Here is a 21019-nt window from a genome sequence, read left to right as displayed (position 1 = left end):
GTCAAGGACTCCAAGACTCCTTGAAAACGTAATTGACCCATCCGCTCCTTTAACACTTGGTTTTCTGTTTTTAAACCAGAGGTCGTCTGCTCCACCTCCTTTACTGTTTGATTCGTTGTTTGAAGCTCCGTTTTAACATCTTCTATACTCTTTGCCAATTCAGATACCTCTGCTTTTATTAGGTCTTTTAAATTTTTTACCAAGCTCTCCTCCATTCATTGTATTGATTGAGACTGTCTCTCCTCCATTCATTATATTGTTTGAAACAACTCCTTGTTGCCATCAATCACGTTTTTCTCCAGCGCCTCCATCGCGGCTTGCACTTCTTTCTCAGCTTTCTTTGTCATGCCTGGGCTAGTTTTCACACCACCCCAAGTGTCTGCTCTCTTTCTGAGCTCCGTTTTTAATATTCACATCTGCTTCCTTTAATTTCCAGATCTTTACTTTAAAAATTAACTTTTTTTTCTCAGCTTAATATTTTGACCTCAGCAAGATGTCAGGCGGAATTTCTCTATGGTGTTTTGTCCAATTTGTTCCTCTTTACCTTCTTAAAATGGCCGACTTCCGCTTCCTGCTGACCTTCTAGTCTCAACTCCTCTCAATGGTGCCTTTGTTTTGCTTCCGGAGTCCTTTTCCACTCTCCTCCTCCATTTCCTCTTCCACTTGTTCCCTCTCTAGGAAGGAAGGTCGTCTATTCTCAATGTCCCTTTTGTTCTCACACCATTCTCGCAATGCTCCAACTGATTCTTGCTCCTTCCTCCCTTTCCCAGCATCGTTATCTCTTGCAAAACCACAGGTATGTATAAACAAAACTTATTTTCTCTCTTTTAACGCTATTTTTTTCTTTTAAATTCGCCAAATTTCTCAAAATTGCCTTAATCCTTTACTCATCTAGCAGTCTTGTATTTTTATTTTGTTGCTCTTATCCTTTTTCTTTCACTTTTAATTCCGGAAAGTGAGATAGCAATCTTTACTTTTTCTTGATAAATTTGGGCTGATCGTGCTGTTTCTTCCGTCTAAAGATGTTCAATTTTGGTACGGATGCTTGGGTTCAGGCGATCTTATGTCAGCATTCGACTCCAAAGAGCTCTGTAGAGATCTTAGCTCATCCTTCTCCGCCCCCGACAGACACCCGAATGCCTGGGAAAGCGCCTGTCTGCCTCCCTCCTTCCGTGGAGGCAAATCATGGCATCTGGCTGAAGGGCAGCTATTGCCACCTGCCGAGAGTGCCATATAATCAAAGTATTGATAGCAACAGTTCACCATTCTTTTGTTGATTCCACCAACACGCCTGCTGTTGAGGACACATGGCATATGACAGCTAGATGGTGATAGAGTGGCTAGAGTGTTGGACTAGAACTGGAGCCACCCAGGTCGAAATCACCACTTAGTCATGATTTTCACAGGGTGACAATGGGCCAGTCACAATGTAGCTCACAGGGTGGTTGTGAGATTAAAATGAAAATGAAAACCATTTACCTAGCTGTGAGCTCCTTGGAGAAAGGACAGGAGAAAAATATTACACAAAGAGAAATGATAGTGTCATTTCACCCATCTTAGCTTAGTGAGTAAGGGAATTGCTTCTCCTATGATGTTTCCAACTCTGATTCAGGGTCTAAACCTGACACTTTGTCATCTGTAATCTCAAACAGGGCCTCTTGAACCCATACCTGACCAAGAGAAGAATCTTGCATACCTGTAACTGGCATTCATTGAGTGGTCATCCCTGCAGTTACACAACTTGCTCTCCTTTCCCACTGCAGGTGGTTTGCTCAGCTTAAATTTAAAAAAAAGTGAAGGAACAAAGTGGGAAGATGAGGCATGCACAGATAACATTATAATCCTTTCAAGGCAAGATATTTCCTTTAGTATGCTAGCCTCTTGGCTAGAGCTTGAGAAAATTAGTAGAGTAACCTCTAACGCAGGCCCAGAACAGTGCGTACAGAGACCTGACTGTCTCTTCTATTAGGAAAACAATTGGGGGGGGGGCTGTTTGGCATAGGACACTTGTCTGTTGCAACTCCTCCCATCCATGGTGCTTCTCCCCCCACAAGGTTGCTGCTATGTGTTTGTAAAGATAATTATGCTTATGGAAATAGCGGGGGGGGGACATCTTAAAGGTCAGTTACTGAGGAAGAGGGGAGGTGTTAAACACTTCTTTCCTGCTCTAAATTTTCCCCTTTCCGATGTTTCTTTTCCATAATGGAACCTGCCACTGGAATTTTGTTACCTGTTTGTTTATATGTGTTTAGTTTCACCCTTGTAGTACTAGCAAGCCTTATCAGATTTCTGGAAGAGTAATACTTTTTCACCACTGATTGTATTTATGTGGGCGTGTGCACACATCAGTGACCTCCCCTTTGCTGACACACACACACACATACCTGCTTAGGGCCAGGCTATAGTTGTGTGAGGAAAATCTGGCATATGGGGTACTGTAGCTTGATTGTATTGTGCAAAGAACTTGACTGATGTTCTAAGGATCATTTTAATTATATTGAATAATCTGTTCAGAATAAAGTATGTAACCTTGTATGCCAGTTTACTGAAGAAATTGCAGCTACGTTTCTTTAACATGGGAATAGTGCTTGTAGTAGGTGAAGATTGCCCTGGCCTGATGGCCCAGGCTAGCCCTATCTCATCAGATCTCAGGAGCAAGCAGGGTCAGCCCAGGCTAGTACGTGGGTGGAAGACCACCAAGGAAGTCCAGAGTTGCTACGCAGAGGCAGGCAATGGCAAACCATCTCTACGGGGCCACCATAAGTTGACTGGAACTTCAGCACTTTGCACCACCAGTTTTCCAACACAGTGGGAAGGGTTCTTTTGATTTACCTTTGCCAGGAATGTAAATTTTTCTAAACCTCCTTTAATTAATAATTAAAAATCAAGAAGATACTTGATCAGAATTTGCTGATATAATTGTGGTAGATTAATGTTCAATTCTGCAGGTAAATTGAAATAACTACTGTTTGAGGAGTATATATTATTCAGTCTTGGTACTCAGGGTATTCTGTTCTTTGGTGCTCACAGTATTATATTGTCATTTGCTATACGAGCAAATATGTGATAAAGTTATGTAAAACAACTAGCGGGATAAATCAGAATCATCAGTTGTGCTGGAATTAAAGCCCACATAGGAATTTCCACCATTGCAGCATGATAAGTGGGTTCCACAGCTCAGTGGCAGCACATACATCATCATAGTTTCCTAGGTTCAATTCATGGCATCTCTGGACAGGATCTTTGTTATCAGATAGGAGGAAGATCCTTGTCCAAAATGGGACAATGGAAAATGGGTTGTTTGCAGAAGGGTAGGTAGTAGGGGGCTAGGTGGACTGGTGGTCTAACACAATGCAGAATTTTAAGTCTTCTGTCACTCTGTTTAACATACTGTCAGTAGATGTATTCAAACTTTTATTACTTAGAGACCTCTTTCAGAAGTAATAATAATTTCAAAAAAGACAATTAAGTAGAATTCAGAGGTCAGACTCATGTATTTCTCTGGTTCCAGTAATGTCAATCAAGAATTAATTTTTATCTATGTCTGGAATTTAGAAAAAAATTATCTTCCTCTAAGCACTTCAACATAAAGGTTTTTTGAGAGTGCAGTTTTAGCCCCTGTGTGCACTAAATTAATTCCTATTATTTTATTTATATATGTACCTTTATGTAAAATATTTTTTTTTAAAGAATTTTATTGGATGGGTTTACAAACATAAACATAATAATCATTATCATTTTCCATCCCATTGCATTCCCCCCTCCCTTTTCTAGTGACTCCCCACAGTTTTCCATACCCAACTTAACCTAAAGAGTATATACTATAAATTCTTAAAGTCTATAATAGTATATATAATATATAACTATATAATATATACTAATCTAATCTATATAGTTGTATTAACTATCTTAATATAATACTTATCTAAATTAAGAGTATAAAAATATATAAGTGTAAAATATGTAAAATAATTTTGAACAATGACAATATAATTCAAAGAACAATAATCCAAGGAATTTAAAGAACAAGAAATTCAGAGAACATTCCAAAGACCTGCATGTTTAATTCTGTGTACCCAAAAAGGCTCCCGGCTTGCATTTCTTGAACAGCTTTGCTCCATGACTTACAGCAAGCTGCTTTTGAAACTCTTAATAAGTTCCAAAACCAGTTTATGATTTTGCATGACTATCTGTTGTTCAGAGGAAAGAAACTATGCACTGAAGCCCTTCAGTGTGGCTTTCACACAAGACAATAATTCTTCACTACCATTAACTTTGTAAGCTTTAGGCAACTGAAAGAACAAGCAAGAAGCAATGTATGTAAATTCCATTACGTCCTAGCTAAACGAAACTGAGCAACCCTTGCAATTCTCTTTGCAGAATGATAAATCTCCAGGTCGCTCAACAAGTCGGTCAAGTAACATTTCAAAGGTAAGTTATAAGTAATTCATAAAAGACCAATTGTGATATCTCTGTTTATATTGTATTCTGATGCACACTTACTGAAGATATTTGGATATATATCTGGATAAAACTTGGATAAGAATGGTGCAATTGCATTAATTATATTTTGAAATTCAGTATTATTTTTTTCTTTTAAAAAGAATAGTGTATGTGATCTCATTAGACTTTATATCAACAAGGAGGTAGTTCTAAATGCATATACCCCCCAGTGGCTGCAAGGTGGCTATCAACAATGGAACCAAAGACTTAAAAACACAATGGAATAAAAGTTCCCCTTCTCCCAAGAAATCAAAATTTATTTATTTCATTGCATTTGATGGCCCTGATTCAGATGGCCCTGAGTCGTTTTGTATGATGGCCCTGATTTGGAAATACTGAATCAAAGCTTCCTGAAGCAATTCGGATTGCTTCGGGAAGCTTCTGGGCTTTTTTAAAGGGTGCCCTCCCTCCCACCACCACCTCACTTACCTGGGGCATCCTTTTGGTGGCGCAGGCGCTGGCATTCGCTGCCACCATGCCAGCCACCACAGAGACCGAAGCGGCGGCGCTGGCAGCATTTGCTGCCGTATGCCAGCCGCTGCAGAGGCGGTGCAGGCGCTGGTGTTCACTGCCGCCCTGCCGGCCACTGTAGATGCCAAAGTGGCGGCACGGGCGGAGGAGGCACCAGCTGCTGCCTTCCTCGCCACCCTGCCGGCAGCGGCAGCAGAAGGCCTACTCCGGCCTTCAGAAGGTAAGTGGGGTTGGGGAAAGGGGGGCTCAAGGGGGAGGTGGGAATCTCACTTCGGTATGCTCCAAATCATTACGAAGCATACCAAAGTGGTTTCTGACAACCCGAATCCAAAGCGGCTTGCTGCTTCAGGTTTTGGGTTATTTCGGGTCATTTTCCCACTTCAGGTAAAACCGAAGTGGGAAACCCGAATATTTCCCCGCTGCACACCCCTAGTCACTTCCCGGAACCCAGCACAATGCATTACGGCAAGATAAATGTTAGTAAGCTTGGAAGATTACACTATTATGAGAAAGGGTCTTTTCCTTCCTGTATCCTCTACAAAAAGTGAAATTTTCCATTCCGTTTCCCAAACATTTCATTTCTTTTGAATCATATTTTAAAATATGCAAGAAAGAGGGGGCCTCTAAAAATCCAAAACCCATCTCGCAAATCTAAATTCTAACAGATTCCCTCTGCCAGCATAGAAAAAAAATTCTAAAACTCTTTCTCAAAATTCCACAGTCTGAAATTCCTAATCTAATGAATATTAAATTTTCAAATTTTCAAAACTAACGTTGGTTAGTCTTAAAGGTGCTATTGGACTTTTTACTATTAACTGAAAGGATAGTGAAATGATACATCAGAAGATGGTAGATTACAATGTATTACTCACATTTCAATTACATAATTTACAAGGGATCCTATTATCTACTTCAGATTGGTAATGCCAATTTTTTAATGCCATGACTGAGAACCAGGTTTTCTTCTAAATATTTTAACAATCAGGTTTTAACCAACCCATGCATGAGCAATTTTGTAATTTCTCTGAATGGCTTGAAGTCTATGCAAATCATCCAGATAATTCAAATGTAAAATAAATGAGAATTTTGATTTTAAAATGTTACGCTAACATGGGAACACATAACTTTGTGAACCAGAGTAAATGGGGTTTTGATAAATGATATGTCTAATGTTGAAAGGGGGAGACAATGTATCTTGCATTGCATACATTAATTTTATGACATGATTTAGTAATATTTCCCTGATAAAGAATGCGAAGCTTCTAGCATGTTTGCCATCTAGCAGCAGTGTCAGCAACTCAACAGAGTCCCACAGTGTCTTAAAGACTGAAAGGTTTATTGTGACATTATTTTTCCTAGACTGGACTCTATTTTGTTAGGTGTATGAAGTGATATTTGAGGGGTACGGCTGAATGGGGAGAGGTCAGTCTATCAGCATTGGCAGATGGTAGTATATCTTTAACCTTGACATCCTCCAGTGTAATCCGCACCTTCGCCTGCCAATAATGCCCTTCAACTGTTCACATAAGACAAACAGGTAAGTGGAAACATATCTGACAGAAAAAGATGAGCCTCTCAAAAGAAAGGAGCATGAAATTAACCAGAATTCATCAGAAAATACTATCCCGTGGAATTTAGAGACTGAGGTTGTTTTACCTACAAAATATAAAGTTTTTAAATTAGCACAGTAGGAAGAATGGTATTTCCAGGACGTGTATTTGTATATATTGGCTCAACAGAAAAGTGACAGACCTACTGCTGCACTTGGCATTTTATGGCCGTATGATCGTGCTGCTTCCACTTTTTCTCCTTGTCTATGTGTATGCTGGCACATGTATATACCATGTATTTGATGATGCATAAAAGTCTATGCCACCATAATATCTTAAGTTGTACGGTGTCACAGAACTCTTTTTTTTGCTTCTACAGACCAATGCTGGAATTTGTAAAATAGTATTTTCATGACTTGTACTGATAATAGTAGTTGCTGCATATTATCTTAAACACTTGCTGTTACAGCAACTCTCTGGATTTAGTCATTATATTATAATAAACGAAAAACAGCCAGCGATGCAAAACTGAAGTTTGAGCCCAATTCCAATTTATCTAACTAAGCTTTAATTCTTTGCACCATAGTGCAAGATAAAAAGTAGTTTCAGAGTTATGGTAGTGGTTTTGTGAGGCTTAATTAAAGCTTGTAAAACACCCTGAGATGCTGAGATGAAAGAGTGCATTGAAGGGCAAAGTATCATTTTTAATAGAAGCAAAAAAAAAACCCTCTTGGAAACTGGATTGAATTAAAACAGATCCCCCCAAGTTCCATCGTATTCTAATACTTATATCATGTGTTGGTTTTAGTCTCTGTTGGGCTTATTAGCCTTTACATTTTATGTGCTTAGTCACAGGCCTTATTTTCATAAAACTGGAGCTAAATTCTTGAATCTGCCTGTGATGTTAAATATAAAATGCCTCTTTTATTTACAAAAATGTTGAAAATATTTGACATCATAAACCATGCAAGAAATTAAGAGGGGGGGGGGGGAGAATGGGAAGGACCAGAAGAAGTATCGAATAGAGGAGCTATAGGCCAGCATTCTTCCCTCGGGTTGTTTTTTCCTCTGTTAAGAGATTTTGAGTGAGATTCGAAGATCTTCTTCAGGTGTGCTCAGGGCGTTTGGGAACGTCCAGGAACATGTTTGACTTCCCCCTTCTTTGAATAACAGACTTATCATAGTTTGCTTGGGGGGGGGGCTCTCATTCTTCAGTGGTTTGCTTAATTTTTATGGGGACCGCTGTTCAAGAAAGATGAGTCCAAGACCCCCCTCCCACCAAATTAGTTGCATGGTTCTTTGAATCCTGGCTGTCTGTGCTTCAGTCTTAGGAGTTTTTTTGTCTAAAACTCTTTTTAAAACTAGTTTCATGAAATTAAGGTGGAAAGGGGAAGAATGACTCAAATGGTTGTACTACTACCATATTCTTCCTGTTTGTGATATCAAAACTATACATCATGCAGCTTCTGAAAACTAGGACTGTAGATGCAAACAGCTTGATGCCCATATTCTTTTAAAGACACATACATCATGAGATCCAGTTTGGTGTAGTGGTTAAGAATGCGGGACTCTAATCTGGAGAACCAGGTTTGATTCCCCACTCTTCCACTTGAATCCAGCTGGGAGGCCTTGGCTCAGTCACAGCTTCTAGGAGCTCTCTCAGCCCCACCCACCTCACAGGGTGTTTTGTTATGGGGATAATAATAACATACTTTGTAAACCGCTCTGAGTGGGCATTAAGTTGTTCTGAAGGGCAGTATATAAATCGAATGTTATTATTATTATATTATTCTGATCATCTTGTCTCTAATTGTGACGCCCAATTATCATCACTGAGCATATCACTCATACTTGTCTTTTTTTCTAGAAAGTGTCTTAAGAATATAATATTACAAGAAGTATCCACTTATAAGAACTATTATTACCCAAATAGGCAGTCTCCTAATTAGTGGGAGGAATTAGCTTTAAGGACACAAGTGAAAGAGTGTAACTGGGATTATCCACCTATGTTTATGGGGATTATTCCCTTAGAGAACTCTCAAATAAACCAGGCAGATGTTCAACTGGAAAGGGTTTTTTATTACAAGAGAAATAAAAGGGCAAAAGTACAGAAATCACACAGCACACATACAAGGCTCACTAAGAAAATCAGGGAGGAAACGGGGGGGAAAGCAGTTTGAGAGGGCAATGGTTACCAGTCTTGAAGGTAGAGGTTCATGGAAGTGGCAGCAAAACGGCCAGCATTTCATGAGGAGAAGAAGGCCCAAATGGATTTGGAGGTGCATGGATGGATCCAGAACACACACTCACTGGTAGCTAGGGAGCCCAGTTATAGGGCAAAATGCTCCCTGGATCAAGCTGACATCTTTGCCCCCAAACAATAACTTAATGGATTGTCCAGAGGTTGGACAATAAGTTGGGAGAGGTTTGATGGGTCCTATTTGAGGTGGACTATAGGTGAAAATGGTGCTTGGTGAACCTTTGAGTACCAGATGGGAAAAGCTACCAGGTTTTCTGAATAGTTTTTATTAGGGTAAGTGGGTTCAGGGAAGTGAGATCAGGTGTTGGCAAGGTAAGATAGGAACTTCCTGGGAGCCTCATTGTCCTAAGTCATGCATCTCTTTTCGGGGCATGGAGGGTCATCAGTCAGTCAGCCGCTCTGACTCACACTATGGTAATTTTTCAGGCTCCTGCCTGGCTGGCATCCGCTCTGGGCCAGCAGTGCCTTGAACTTACGATACATGAGGAAGGGGTATTTATGATATTCCATCCTATATGCTGACTCAAATTCTGATCCTAGATCATAATAACAATAAAACAAACGATATTCCATCCATAAACTGTCCACTTAGCTGTGAAGAGTCTCACTGCTAACACCATAGTCAAACTATAGAAGAATATTTTGAGTCTAGTTGATCCAGAAACCTGCAATTAGATGTGTGCAAGCACCAGGACTCTTGACATTTTTCTTTCCCTCTTCCAGCCCAGGTAGCCTTCCATGATTTTTATCGTTCATTATAGTTCTAAAAAAATGTGATGTGATCTGGAATAGGTAGAGGCCTTCAGGAAGATTTTGATAAAGAGAATGGTGCCTTCAAGTACACAATTTTCTGCCAACAGCAGTGTAAGGTATGGTGCTACTTCTTATGTGGTAGACACCCTCCCTCAGCTTGCAGACACCATCTATCATTGTGCAATGAATTCACAGCCAGGAGGGACCTAATACCTGAGAATAGTTTGTCCAGAGGGCAAGAGATTCTTGATTTATAATATACAATAATATCAATTTTTAAAAAATATACTTTTACTTATTTTAAAACTTGTACAATCTCTTGCGTCCATTGGGGACAGCTGGGTAGCTGACAACAAATTAGTACATATATAAAGTAGAAGTGTAAAATAATATAGCAATGCTTGCCACTCTGGGAGAATTCTGAGTAAACATCAAAATGTACCTGAAAGTTGTGCAGATGTGCCCAAGAATCCCAGTCACACAAGGCCCAACCTTCCCTCACAGAGACATAGTGGCTTGCTGTATCTCCTTTGTTCAGTTTGTAAATTCTTGATAAAATGCTTCCATATATGTTGAAATATTAAAAGCAGGTTGAATATAGAGATAATCAACCTCTGGTAATATATGTGGTGTCGAGGACACAGGAGATTAGGGAAGGAGATTAATATGGTTTGTAATAATAGTCATTGGGAGCCTGGAGATCAGAAATTGGAGAAAAAACAACTCTATTTATTCAGAGAGAGAAACTAATTTCCTGAGTCTGAATGAAAAGGAAGAAGTGAGTAAGCAGCGAAGAAATTACTGCATTTTGGTGCCACAAACATCCCTGACCAAGCTGCTGAACAAGATAGGAAGTTGAGAACACTACATCAAAGAGTTACATTACAGTAACTTCTTATACCTGGAGGCATGGCAGACAGTATCTGTCTGTGAAAGCAGCAGCATTCTGGAGTAAACTTATCAGCCTAGGCAAGCTATTGTAAATCTGTTCCCACACACACCGAATTTACTGCTTCTGTAGATATTCATTTATACAAGGGAAGCACACTTCAAAGGAGGGCACAAACAATGTGGTGTTTTTTGAATTATCTTTCAACGACAAGTTCACAAAGAAGAGCTTGCTCTGGCACTGTGTGAATCTGCAGCACCAGTGACAGAAAAGTGGGAAGGTGTCAACCCTTTTCCTGATTATAGAGTACTTGGCATTTGATCATGTGGGTGGCTGATGTTACTAAAATACCATTTTTGTGCTTATCACTTCCCAACTGCTTACAAGTTCCACGGACAAAACTGAGTTCAGCTCCTTTTGGATGAAAGAACACTGGAGACTTAGGACATGTTTGTAATATTGTTGCCAAGTAGGCCCCCTCTCCTGCTTTAAAGCCTGCCATGAACTGTGTTAAAGTTTCCTGCGTTGCTGTTTTTACTACTACACAAAGATCTGCCCTGCACGTGTGTGTTCTGTTACACGTGTCAGTTTCCTACCTGCGTGTTAAGTACCTTGCTGCTGCCATAGACTGTGTAGTTCCCTGACCCCATGTTTGGATAACTGCACAAAGGACTCTCTTCCTGGGCAACCCTGCCCAGACTTATATCTGGACTTCCCAGTGAGTGTGTGTTTGGACTTTATTACAAGTGTGCTCCGTGCCTGCATTGCCATCTGCCACGGACCGTGCCTGTTCCCTGCCTTGGACTGTGTTTTAAGTGCTGTTCCCCCTGCCTCCATGGAAGCCTGCCTCATATGGGCCCAAGCTGCTGCTAGCAGCCGGGCGCCTGCCGGGGAAACCTCCAGCGAGCCTGGCTAGGCGCTTCCTGGTCAGTTCCCACCTGGAGCCTCCCGCGAGCCGGTCGCCGAGCTTGCCCTCGCTACCGGGCAGCCTGCTATACAGCCCCAGCCGGCATCCATGTTCTCAGGCAGCCAGAAGACCCAGGGAAGAAGACTGCTTTGGGAAGCCATTTCGGCAAAGCGGGCACACCACGTCCGCAGCGAGAGTACCTCGCCCCGCTCTGCATATCTTAGGAGCCGCCCCGAAGAAGGAACTAAGTGCCGACCATCCCAAGCACTTAGAGAATGCATCTCAAAGAAACCTCCGCATTCCAGAAGCTGATGACATCAGGGCAAGCCCTGTCCGCTGGAACATCCTTTCAGCCCACTCAGATTTCCCCCTCCCTCTTTTGTCCCCTCTTCCTGAGGTGTCACTTATCACAATCTGATTACCAAAGTGGCCCATCTAAGCCATTCAGTAACCCATTAGAACCTTTGTTTTAAACTGTGAGAACCAACAAGTACAGCACCAGCACCAGGGTACGTTTTGGGGTATTTAAGCTGGTCTCTCAGACCACACGGTGCTTAGGCCATTCCCTATCCAGAACCCCTTGCTGTCTGTGGCGCGTGCCATCCTATCCAGAACCCCTTGCTGTCCGTCTGTGGTCCCAGTGCTGGCATTGGGCCACCTCGCTGTTGTGTCTCTGCTTCGCTTCAGGATTGTGAGTATTCTCCACCATCGTTGGGAACCTGCTAATGCGAAAGTCTCTATATTTCCTACCCTGTATTTCTTAGGTCTTGTATGTTTTCTTGTGTGTGTATGAGCAAGTTCAGGCTGACGCCACATTACTAGTAAAATACACGTGTTTGGAACCTATTTGTAGTCTGCCTCTTTGTCACTAGAGTGTCTGGAATCAGGACCTCCGTAAACATAGGTTAGATCCGCGCTAATAATTTATGGTTACAGACTGCTAAAGCTAATTTCCCCCTTATAATAAAAAGCAGTTCTGGTAACAATATTTGCATATATAAAAGCAAAGTCTTACGCTCATGCAAGACAGCTGATCCACCATCCTACATCTTCTCCCCAGGGACAGACCCCATACCCCAAGGTGCTTCATCTTTAGTCAACAGACAACTCTGTTTCACACAGCCGTATCAGCCCCTCCTTTCCGCTGGAGGGGTGTCACATTCTTCAAATTCTGATTCTCATCTTGTTCAGAAGCACAGAGACATTCCCCACTATCAAAAGACCACTGAGTATTAGCTCCATCCCAACCTTGAAGAAACACAGCACATCATTATGGGTTATTAAAAAGTAATTGTGGGCGGGTGGGGGATGCCCACTCTAAACACAGTTATTTTGGCAGAATGTATAGGCTCAGCTATTTCAACCGTTTAGGGCATTGTCATCTGCAAACTAGAAAAAAAATGGTTGCAATCCTAAGGACGCTTTCCTGGGAGTCTTACTTCTAAGCAGATAGTTTTAAGCTTGCTCCCAATGTCCCCAAAGAACGACTACTTAGTTTTCTTTCTGTAAGCAAAAAAAATCTGGGACATAAATAACAAACTGGGTTAAAAAAGTTCCTTCCATTTTTGCAGAGGAAAATTGGTCCATGGAAGAACTGAAGTAGTGTTTACTAGGTTAGTGCAAACAAAGAGCTTTCTTGTGCGAACATTTTCTCACCTCACCTCATGCTGATACATATTTGGGACAGAAAAATAATTCTCAGTTTGTTTTCTAAAATTTTAATTTTAAAGTTTGAGTATTGTGAAACTTGGGCTCTGTTACCACAAAGTTGGATTTGCTGATTTGGGCTTGGAGTAGTGAATATATCTCAGATATACATTTTTCATAGATTTTTTAAACCAAGTGATCAGCTCAATAAGGAATAATTAACCTGTATCCATGCCAATTCCTTGATTTCCTGTTTCCTACTACCACCCCCTTTATTGACATAGATTCTTGGATTCCCTTTTTCTACAATAATTGGAAGGAATGTGCCACTTTGTAAGAAATATGTTTTCTTTGTGGAATTTCAAATTTCTGTTTATACAGTTTCTGATTAAATTTTCACAGGGTTTTTTTGATACTCCGTGCTTGTGCTTACTTTCTAATGAACAGTTAACATGGATCAGAAATACATGGTCTGATACTTGCTTTTAAATTTTTAGTAGATGAATATTTTTTGTTTTATGGTGGTTCTGAAAAGGAGTCGGTGTGTTAGCTTCGTTAAGGTGTGTAAAAGTAATGATTCTTTCAGATGGCTGTGATGATCATCATTGCACGTATTTAAAATTTAGCACACCATAAAAAGAACAAGTTGTTTTATTTTAATTTGCCAATTGGCCAAGTCTATCAGCTTGACACTTTGTAACCTGTTCTTCTTCTAAAAATATAATAGAGATGATGGTGTGCCAATCAAATTCTAATTGAAAACTTCAGTTTATAGCTAACAATGGCCGAATCCACACTACCGTCATTCTCGCGGCAGTTTTTCACTTCCGCAGCGCCATTCCTTCATCTGTTCACACGCATCGTCTCTGAAGCCGTCATTAATTCGGCATGGCGTCGCCACAGCCCATTGCACTTTCGCCGCAGGTTATCTTTTGACGAATAACTGCCCTCCGTTGAATTCCGAGCCTCTCTTGACCTGCCTCCCAATTAAGGAGTAATTCTCCGCCTTTGTCCCCACCCCTTTTTTTAAAAAATAAAAGAGTACCGTGTCGATATGGTGACATCTCATCATATTAATCTCATTTTAAAAAAGCGGGCAGACTTGAAATATCCGAGGAACAATTTCATATGTTAATTCAATTTATATTTTGGGGGGGGCATCCACATGATACTGAAATCATGGCTCATGTTATGCCCGACACGGACTGTGCCGACGAGTTAGGCACAGATGTCAATTTTCCAAAGACAAAATGAAGCTCTGCTGTGGGATGCTGCTGTAGGTGATCATGACCGCTCACCCATTCCCGGATTATTTCAACCAGCATGCAGGCTGTGATGTTCCAAGCGCTCATCGTAAGTGTCTCAGGTGATTTTTTAATATATATTATATTAATGGTGTCGTTGTACCATTGAACCAGGATGCTTACTCGTCGATATAGCGTCAATTTGTCCTTTAAAAAAAAAAAAAACCGTGGGGCCGTTCGGGTTTTTCCCGCCCCTTTACCCGTCTTTTTGAAAGGGGATGTGATCAACGGATTGCGCAGGAGAAGCGCTATTCAAAGGGTGATGTGGACAAACAAGCGAAGATTGTGCAATAACAGATGGAGCAATCATTGCACAAGAAAAGCCGAAGCTAAGGTAGTGTGGAATCGGCCAATAAAAGGTAGATGAAACTCATTCCCAAATACTTGTACACTTAAGAAAAGAAAATATTGAAGCTGTTTCCAGGGTCTTAGCCTTTCAAAAACATACTGTTCTTAGGTCAGCAACATTAGCAGAGTTGAATAGCATGCAGAGAATGTGTATGAGAGAACCTGTGTGGCAGAGTGCATGTGTGCAGATAAACCACCTTACACACAGAGCCTTGGGCCTCTTCCATATGGTGAACTTTATATTAAGCTTTCTGCTTATTCAGTCCATGAGGATCGGATCCACTTTATTAATCGTTTCTGGCTCTGTACTGCTTCAATTCTTTAATTCTACACTTTGAGGAAATCAAACCTGAGTAGTGTCTGTTTTTTATTTCGGCACCCGTTTCTGCTGCCAGCTTTGAGTCTCTCTACACATTATTAAGTACCTAGGGATGCTCAAGTGCAGGACTGTATGTGTAGTCTTCAATTCATGTGCAGGCTGTTCTTGCTCTGCACACGTGAATGCCACTTTCACGGGAGTGCCCTTTGTGTGACTGCATCTGCAAATGATCCTGGAGGGCAAAGCGCCAATTCAGCTCTATTTTCGCTGCAAGAATAAGTAGGGTAGACTCCTTTGAATTGCCAATTTTCATTTCTTTAAGGTGTGAGAAAGTGTCAGTATCTGCATTTCAATGAATGGATGTGGGAGAAACTGTGATACCTTTAGCAGTTAATATCAAACACTAGAATGAATTCACACGGAGCAAATTGAAGTGTGACTGTGCAAGCGAGTGCATGGAAAGTTGGAGGCGGGACATGTGAAATGAGGTTCACTTGAGCATAGTAATATGTAGAGAGATTCTTTTAGGACAGGTTAGATCAGCTGAGATCACGTCAGTTTGATTAGCTGATTAGCTGAGGACTGGTCAGCTTCCTCAGCGTATCGACTGAGGATGCCTCAGTTTCCTTAGTTGATGGGCAGAGGACAGATTAGTTTCCTCAGCTGATTGCTGAGGAAACTTAGAAGGTGGTGAGGGGGTTGTCTTTTTTAATGGCACCAACATTGCAACATTACCAACATTGCTGTTTAAATGCCAGAAAAGAATGGACTAAAAAGTACAGTAAGCAGAGGTGAAAACTTTAAAATATCAAGTGGGATTCAGGTCTCTCTGTAGAGTTTTTGAGTTAGCTGTATTGCAGCATTTTCTCCCCTGGCAGTCACAAAATTTCTTCTTTTCCTTTAAGGCACCAACATTGCAATGTTTCAATTTAATTTTAAAAAATTCAAGGAAGAGTATTCATTTCATGCTAATTAGATTAGACCTAATATAATTATCAGTCCTCATAAATGTGTGTGCTGAAGCCCCTAGAAAGGCTTTGGTGTGTGGGAAGCTTCTACGTTATTTTGGCTTCTGATGTTTCCCAAATACAATGAATTTATCTGAACAACAAGAATTCCAAATAGCGTATCATTTTGGTGTGTGATGCTGACTGGAGCAGAGCTTGTTACTATGGCAGCCTAGAAGCAAAAGCTGTTCTGGTACACATCACACTTGCTCAGGTTACAAGGGAAAATATCACATTTAGGAGAGAGTACTAAAGTCAGCTTGATTGAGAAGACGTAAGAAATTGTAATCTAAATTATCTGCTATGTAATGAGCAAATGTATGCACCACCTACTGCTTGGAGTTTGATTGGTCTTGATTTTAGATATCATATCTTTGGCTCAAACTGGACTATGTGTTAATTCATACACAGTGGTGTTTGCTAGGATCATAGTTCCTGCAGAACATTTTATTGTAAAGTACTTCACATCTGCTGTGTGGAGTTCCTTTGCTATCCAGCTGGGGGCATGGAGAGTTAACCTGCGCTGAAGACTCCAATATGGGACCCCACTCAGTTCCAGTTTTTGAGTATGTGAATACTCTTTTGCACATATGCTTTCCCAGTATTATATTTTTCTCTCTTTTTCTTTTTTTTTCTTCCTGTGACTGTGTCCTGGAATAATTCTGTCCAGTCACACGTGCTTTTTCTATTCCTTAGATTTTGGTCAGTTTTTTCACACAGACATGCTACATTTTTTCTGTATTGTCAACATCCATCCCTACCTTTTTGTTCCTGTTGTAATGGGGCATCTGGAAAATTTAAACCTTGTTTATTGCTTTAAAAAATTAAATCAATTTTTTAAAAAAAACTTGAAATATTGCTGCTGACAAGAAGGTTGCAGGAAAGTGGATTTGTGATTGCCTTACAATCCCCATACTTTGCAACCAGCTTCTGTTTTAAAAAGAGCTGGTGGCTCTGGAACACAATTCTGTACCCCTTGCAAAAGACTGAATATATGACTCCAGATTGAATTCTTATGTCCATATGCACCATAAGATGCCCAGCATTAACATTCCCCCTTTGACACACCAAGATACGTTTTCTGAGCCATGTTATCATATTCTGTTCATACAAGTTTGCTCTGTACTAAATTTGTCTACCTTCTTGGCATCACAATTAACATTTTACACGTAGTTACTTCTTCCCCTGTGCTATAATTCTGTGTCTTTTTAACATAAAAACTCCCTCTGCGTGTCTTTCTTTTAAGATTTGCACTCTCCGTCATGCACAGATCTTGTCTGTGCTATATTTTGTTAAGTGTCTCAGCGTCATCTCTTCATATAAATTAGGTCACATCTGGCACCTGTTTAAAATAATGAAACGTTGCTCAGAACCATGTAAATTGAAAACATGAAGAGAGCATTTCTGGCCATGTTTGGAAGTCATAGTTCTCTCCTACAAGTAGCTGCAGCCAACCCAATAGGGAGAATATTTTCCTGGACACATTGATACAAATGCCAGTTACTTTGCTTCCCAAACACTTGCATCTCCTAACCTACCCCCACCCAAGTGGATTTGTTATTCAGGAGAATTAACCCTCCAATCCTGCTTGCTCAACATTCCCCATAAACTGGGCAGTAGAAGATAATAACCAAGGACAGGAAGACCTGTGATAGTAAAAAATTATCTGCAGCAGAAATACCCCCACCTACACACACACTGATGCAACAGCAAAAAGGAGAGAGGTGGAGAGGGAAACCTTACCCTCCTGTGAGCTGCTCATGAAATTCTATAGCACCCCTGATTAGATCTGAGCAATGAACGGCGCAACCTGTCAAGTGAAAGAGAAGCTGACAGGAGACAGAGTTGATAAGCTATATTAGGTGCACCCAGTCTCTATGGTTCAGTGATGTAAAGATTTATATGCATATTAAGGTATGACTAACCACTTCTAAAATTTCAGAATCAGTTGGGGTTGATCCCAAGCCCAACCTTGCTCTCGTAAAGAAATAAGCTGCCTTATTTAAAAGTGGGTTGTTATAAAATATAATTTTGAATTTGTATCTTTAATTATACTACTGAAACAATTTACTATGGTGCAGTGAACCTCTAGTGTAATTTTTTTTTTCATTCGAATGGCTCTTAAAAATAGAGCCTTTTTGAGCAAATATCTTTTAAAGGAACATGCCATTTAAAATTCATTATGCCACATCCCAAATGAAAGAGAAGCCCTTTGTGTTGCCATTCAAGGAACAGCCTATAGTGATGATACGCTAAACGGCCACCGCTTATGACAACAATCAGTTCTGCCTCTTGGTCTTACGTAGCAATGCTGCACTGGCTACAGCTCCATTCATTTTTCTTTCTTGACGATTTCATTGGAATACTGTTTCAAACTTGACCACCTTTCAGTTTGGTGTCATACATACAAATGGACCTTTATCTCATTTTGCTTAGCTAGAGCTTTGTTACTTCAGCTGTTTATAATCGTACATTAAGTATCCTGGCTGGGATAAAATCTATGGGAGTCTTAACGTTCTCACTTCAAATTGTATTTTTCTCCATAAGTATTTTTAATTGATAGTAGAGTTTTCTTGCATTTTCTCCTAGCAGCCTCGTGTGTTTTTTTAAGCTTTATTTGTTCATATGGCTTTTATTTGTTCATATGGTTTAATATATTACTTCCTGATTGATTTAATTGATATTAAGACTACTGTGACATCTGGAGTGCCCCACCCCCAGCCAGAAAAAGTTTTGGCATGACTCAGTGATGTTTCTGTGTGGTGACCCTAATGAAATAGCATTGAATAATTCTCCATTTTTGTCTGCCCAAAGCAATGGAATTACATCACATCTGGACAAAGTGTGGACTTCTTGACCTTAGGCTTATTGCTGACACTTCAAAAAAAAAAACCTATTTTGATAAATCATTGATAATTTTTTTTTGGTGCAGAATATCACATTTCAGATACAAAACTACTATGTCTTAAATGTTGTAACATTTTTACTTGAAGCAGGAAGTATTATCATGGCAAGATGATAGTTTTAGAATTATGAACTTTAGAGGTACACCTTTTTCCTGTGAAGCAAATCAGATGTAATCTCTGTGTTAGTATGTGGATTGTGTGTGCTATGTGTATTGGAGTTCAGGTGCACATAGTAGAGTACTGTGGTCAGAGGATTTGCTAACTTTAATGACATATCTTTGGAACTCCTAGTGGATTAGTTGTGAAAACCAAAGAGACTCCAGAATTTACAGTGCTGAAATGTTTTCTCTTTGGCAGTCTTGTGGCTTTTCTTTTTTGAGTGTTTGCCCAGTACACATTTTGGCTGCTTGGAATGAGATTCCTTCCTTAATAATGAAGCAATAAGAAGTCCAAAAAGCTGCTGGAGGCAACATAGGTATTCTGTCTTCATATGGTCATGTTTTTGAGGATAAAAAAAGTAAGTAATAAAATGCAGCAATATGAAAAATGAATTCAAAACAGAAAGGTCTCTGGATACATGTGTCCAACTCCCACATGATTTACCACAACGGATAAAAGAATGAATGTACTCTTTGTCATATACTCTGTATCTTTTCTTAGCATCTATAAGTCTTCCTTCCCCCTGAAATTCTACAGTTTTTTCCAGAAATGACTTAAGTGAAAGGTTTGTATATAGAATGAAATGGTTCACCATCCCCAAATTCACATCTCACTTCTCCATCTCCCTGCACACCCAATGTCACATTTGCTTGACAAGTGTAGAACTTATTTGATGTACATGTTTGCAGAATGGCAGTGATAAAAATCTCACTCCTTCCAGTTTCACAAATTTAAAGAATACTTGAGCATTCTTTGATACACAACATTTGTGAGAGGGTGCTGTCAGATGTTCAGTTCGGTATGGTAAACTCACAGTTGCTTCAAGATGGGTAGCCATGTTAGTCTGTCTAGCAATAGAAAAGCCCAAGAGTCCAGTAGCACCTATAAGACTAACAAAATTTGTGGTAGGGTCTGAGCTTTCATGAGTCATAGCTCACTTCTTCAGATACAGATATAATGTGAGTCCATTTGTCTCCATACCCACTACCCCTCAGCATACCCCACCTTACCCAGTCACACCTGCTATTATCATTCACCGGCTTTTGTCATTCGGCATCTGAAATCAGTCCACTCTCCAAGAAATAAGGATAGATGGACTCACTTCACAGTTACTTGAATGGGCTCCTTTTAAAATTATTTGAAATGCACCCTTTGTGAGGTTTATGACCAGTTACATTTGTATGTGTTCTTCTGACAAGTATCCCAAATCCCATAATCTCCAAGCTGGTTACATTTATAGTTGAACTTGACTATTATTTTCTACTCAATGGATATTAAAATCTGTAATGTATGGAAGGTTTGAAAGTCTATGGTCTTACAGCTATAGTCATGGACAACTAGTCACTCATTATACCTGGTGACTCCTTATGCAGATGTGTACCCCCATTCCCATCCAAAGATGTATCCAGGGTGTTCTGGATGGCCATTGTGGATATGAATGTTCATCCACATGTGTGTATCTCTACCGACAATGTATGGAGAAGGGTTCTTGTGCACAGATGCCATTCTTCACAAGCAGAGCTCTGGAAAGTGTTGTGAAATGTGCCCATAATCTTTCTAGCTGCTATTGCTGAATAGACAATATTTTAAATAATGTGACAAAAATAACCATTTACATTTTCCAGTACATTTACTTTTCAGCCAATACATTGCTTCCCAAAGCAACTCACAAAAGTCAATATTCAGTATGAATTGTTCCTCACAGAAAGGAATATGAATGGAGCACTTTCAGGAGCTGTAGAGGGGTGCCTCACTGCGTCCTTCCCTCTGTCTTATGATGACCCATTCAGTAGCAGTTGGAAGCTGGATCTAAAATGGATTGGTTCAGAACTTTGGGTAGAGTGGACTTTCCACAAAATAATTTGATTATTTAAAAACAAGATGAACAAAGTGAACATTGAGAGAAAGGAAGCAAGAGAAGTTGAATATTTACCACTCCTATTTCATACCATTTTTCCTTTTTTGTACATTTTGTAATTTTAGATCCAGAGGAGTT

The 21019-nt window shown here is 40.1% G+C and overlaps 1 protein-coding gene across 2 annotated transcripts in view; it reads left to right on the top strand.

Annotated features, from left to right (window-relative positions):
• MARCHF1 (membrane associated ring-CH-type finger 1) overlaps window positions 1-21019 on the top strand; it is a 201956-nt gene that overhangs the window by 129714 nt on the left and 51223 nt on the right. For both annotated transcript variants that reach the window (XM_054990186.1, XM_054990187.1), the window contains exon 3: window positions 4381-4431. In XM_054990186.1, coding sequence (XP_054846161.1) covers window positions 4381-4431 — 51 coding nt within the window. The remainder of the gene's footprint in view (window positions 1-4380; window positions 4432-21019) is intronic.

Source organism: Eublepharis macularius, chromosome 10 (genome assembly GCF_028583425.1).
Source record: "Eublepharis macularius isolate TG4126 chromosome 10, MPM_Emac_v1.0, whole genome shotgun sequence".
NCBI classification, from domain to species: Eukaryota; Metazoa; Chordata; class Lepidosauria; order Squamata; family Eublepharidae; genus Eublepharis; species Eublepharis macularius.
The sequence above is the reverse complement of the archived record's forward strand: the minus strand, read 5'-3'. Positions and strand labels throughout refer to the sequence as shown.